Below are 3,951 nucleotides of genomic sequence, written 5' to 3'. Positions count from 1 at the left end.
ATAAATAAACAATGTCTTCCAAACGGCCAACAGACACATGAAAAAGTGCTCAACATCACTTGGCATCAGGGAAATACAAATCAAAACCTCAGTGAGATACCACCTCACACCAGTCAGAATGGCTAAAATTAACAAGTCAGGAAATGACAGATGTTGGCGAGGATGCAGAGAAAAGGGAACCCTCCTACACTGTTGGTGGGAATGCAAGCTGGTGCAGCCACTCTGGAACACAGTATGGAGGTTCCCTCAAAAAGTTGAAAATAGAGCTACCCTATGACCCAGCAATTGCACTCCTGGGTATTTACCCCAAAGATACAAATGTAGGGATCCGAAGGGGTATGTGCACCCCAATGTTTATAGCAGCAATGTCCACAATAGCCAAGCTATGGAAAGGGCCTAGATGTCCATCAACAGATGAATGGATAAAGAAGATGTGGTATATATATAAAATGGAATATTATGCAGCCATCAAAAAACCCGAAATCTTGCCATTTGCAATGACATGGATGGAACTAGAGGGTATCATGCTAAGCGAAATAAGTCAGTCAGAGAAAGACATGTATCATATGATCTCACTGATATGAGGATTTCTTAATCTCAGGAAACAAACTGAGGGTTGCTGGAGTGGTGGGGGGTGGGAGGGATGGGGTGGCTGGGTGATAGACAATGGGGAGGATATGTGCTATGGTGAACACTGTGAAGTGTGCAAGACTGTTGAATCCCAGATCTGTACCTCTGAAGCAAATAATACATTATATGTTAAAAAAAAAAACAAAGAAGATAGCAGGAAGGGAAAAATGAAGGGAGGGATATCGCAGGGGGAGACGAACCATGAGAAACTATGGACAGAAGCAAATTGAGGGTTCTAGAGAGGAGGAGCGTGGGGGGATGGGTTAGCCTGATGATGGGTATTAAAGAGGGCATGTATTGAATGGAGCTCTGGGTGTTATACGCAAACAATGAATCATGGAACACTACATCAAAAACTAATGATGTAATGTATGGTGATTAACATAACATAATAAAATTTAAAAAAAAGAAGAAAAGAAACCAATTCCTAAGTCCTTTACATTTCCTCCAAACTCCAAAGAGCCCCAGTCACCCAAAGGATCCATTACTAGTGGTGACATATAAAACATGAACAACAAAGGAACAACTAAAAACTTCTGTCTTGGAGTTACATGTTTATTTCTACCTCTACCTTACATAGTGAGCTCCAAAATAGTGGAATTCTATCTTTCCAGCTCACTGCTTTAACACAGAAACTAAAGAAATTAGATTTCCCCATAGCTCATCTTTGGGAACCCTATTCATCAACCAGAAAAAGTTCATGTATATTCTCCTGAAATGTCCTGTTTATTACAGTTTCTTTCCATTTGTTGATTTTATTCTGTTCATGCAGATTGCCTTCTCACAAACACTCACTGGTTGAAATCCTAACACATTTCAGAAGGCACCACTATAATCTTAAACTCACTCGTGATTTTCCCAGAATACTTGGTTTCAACTTTCCCTCTCCTGAATTACATGACAACTTTCCTGAGTTTCTTGTTCCAGTCTTCCATGTTATAGATTTTTAGTGTGCTGATTATATCCCCTTTCCAAGGGGAGGGTTCTGAGTTGTCCTTAATCAATTCATCATTTGGTGTATTGAATGTTCAATCTCTTAAAGAACAAACGAGTCAGAAAACTGGAAATGAGCTTTATTAAAATCTGCTGTAAGGTCATTCTGGAGGTCAAGGAATCAGAAGGGAGAAGATGTGGACCTCTTCATCTTACTTTATTGGAATAGGGTGAGAAATAAAGGAAAAGAAAATTATACTTGATTTATGTAGAATTTGCCTTGGGTCTTGAATAATTTTCTATAGGTATATCCTCATCTTGAGGGAAAGTCATTGCATATGTCCTTGGCTTTGGAGGAGGTGGCTTTGTAATTTTTCTACGTGCTTCCAATTCCACGATATTGAGGCAACAATATCTCCCATTTTCACATAGTACTTGACGTATTTCACTTATTCTGCATATTTTCCTGCAATATCCATGTATATATTCACCCCAGCATCTCTTAAGTTGTTCAGTTACTGTGCATATAAAGAACAACAGGCCAAGATCAGTGTTTGAGACTAAAAGGCAACTTTGGTAATGGGGAAGACAGACGATGTTTATGGGGGTTACGTGTATGGGAGATCCACAGGCATATACTCATAAGATCCTATGGAGGATGCTCCAAGAAGGTAAACCTCAGTGTTTATGTCCAACTGATCACTCATATTTATTTCCTCCTGGATTTTGGGCTTCCATCTAACATCTGGTGGATTCCTCCAAGAGCATCAGATCTTGCTTGGGAAAATAAAGGAACTGAATCTTTGATTTCAGGCTATGGAACTATATACTCCATCTGGGAACCTCAGCACATCTGTCTCCATTTGAATGCTCCCAGGGCACTACTTCTTTACCACTGCCCCACCTCTAGTGCCCAGAGAATAACAGTTTGTTCCTATGTATTTATATCTGAGTCAGATTATGCTCTTGGGTTCATACTCACTGCCATGGTCAAGAATGACTGTCTTATTGTCTAGTCAGGTATTTTTTCTCTCAATAATCTTCCTCCCCTATTAATTCACAGCATTGCACATTTTTGCCACTGCATATCTTCCTTTGGCTTCTATGTCATCACAATAATCTTGGACTTGTTTTACCCCTCTATGAGTCCTCATTCTCCTTCCACCTCTAGAGGCAAGAAGTTCTCCAGTGTTCAGTCCCAGGACTTTGCTCACCTTGATATATATTCTTTCCTTTAGAGATCCTAAATACTTTCAGTGATCTACAGAGTTAAGATGTTCAGATTTTGGCTTCTGGGCTTGCACAATCCCCTGAGATAGACCCTCAATGGACTCCACCAAGAGCATCCGGTCTTGTTTGCTGAGGCCGGCAAAGATGCTGCCTCCCACCCCAGATTCTAGAACTCCTTTGATTCTTAGGACTTTGAGGGGCCAGGGACAGACCATTACTAATCCTAGAAGAAGAGTCAAATATGATAGATCTGCGTTTGAAAGAGGAAGGAAAACTAATTTTTAAGTTCTTAGTATGTGCCAAGCCTTATGCTAGATGTTTTACAAATGTTATTTAATAAAGCCACCAGGATCCATGTATCATTACCTCTACAAATGAGGACTCTGAAGCTCAGAGAGTCTTTACCGTTTATCTGAGGTTGACAAACTAGTAGACATTGAAAGCATATTTCTCAAACCTGACTCCAAAGTTGGTGCTTCTTTCACTATTCACACTCTGTAGACTAAAATATATATTGGAGTGGAAGAAAATATGGCTGGGTGTCAGTAAAAACTGTATCCAAAAAAATAAAGGCATTCCTAGATATTGGGCCCATTCCTTTCTATAATGAGACCTTCCCAGAGGAAAATTATGGCCACTTTTCAACTCTGTAAATACTTCTTTTTAAGAACAGTAATGTGGTTTAAAAAAAAAAAAAAAGAACAGTACCATGGTAGAAGGCATCAGGAAGAGGAAATTTCTGGTGACATTGGGTAGACTTTAGGCATCCCAAGGGGCCCTATCTCCTACTACCATGAATTATGAAATTCCCTTTGTTCTTGGAAATACTCTATCCCATTGTTGGCTTGAGCAAGCCCCTGGAAAGTTCTGGATTACCTTTGGACTTCTGTAACAGCAGAATTGCAATGATCAGGAGGAGCTTCATGGCCAGGCTTCCCAAAGGAGGTGGCAGCCAAAGGTCTTTGTCCAGTGAGTTGCACACCATGTCACCTTCCTCAGAGACTTGGATTCTTATGCACCAAACTAGAACAGATGGTATGATGTGAAGTGTGTTCCCAAATGTCTGAACTGTGGACTTTGCACCATGTGGGCAGGCACAGGAAATTTGAGGTTATCCACTTTACCCCCACATGGAATTAGGAAACACAGCGTGTTCTA

At 40.4% G+C, this 3,951-nt stretch overlaps 1 protein-coding gene across 1 annotated transcript; it reads right to left on the bottom strand.

The window, feature by feature from the left end:
- Nucleotides 1-1,827: 1,827 nt before the first annotated feature.
- DEFB127 (defensin beta 127) lies at nt 1,828-3,718 on the bottom strand. The gene is made up of 2 exons (XM_021689236.1): nt 3,670-3,718; nt 1,828-2,081 (listed from the first exon to the last, which is right to left on the bottom strand). The coding sequence occupies exons 1-2, from the start codon at nt 3,716-3,718 to the stop codon at nt 1,828-1,830; spliced, it is 303 nt and encodes a 100-aa protein (XP_021544911.1).
- Between the last annotated feature and the right edge of the window lie 233 nt (nt 3,719-3,951).

Source organism: Neomonachus schauinslandi, chromosome 10, assembly GCF_002201575.2.
Source record: "Neomonachus schauinslandi chromosome 10, ASM220157v2, whole genome shotgun sequence".
Classification (NCBI taxonomy): Eukaryota; Metazoa; Chordata; class Mammalia; order Carnivora; family Phocidae; genus Neomonachus; species Neomonachus schauinslandi.
This window is presented reverse-complemented; position numbering and strand designations above follow the sequence as displayed.

Coding starts and splice junctions, on each gene's coding strand:
- DEFB127 (XM_021689236.1), bottom strand. CDS start 3,718: ATGAAGCTCCTCCTGATCATTGCAATTCTGCTGTTACAGAAGTCCAAA. Junction 2,082..3,669: donor GCTGTTACAGAAGTCCAAAG/GTAATCCAGAAC, acceptor TTATATGCACAG/TAACTGAACAACTTAAGAGA.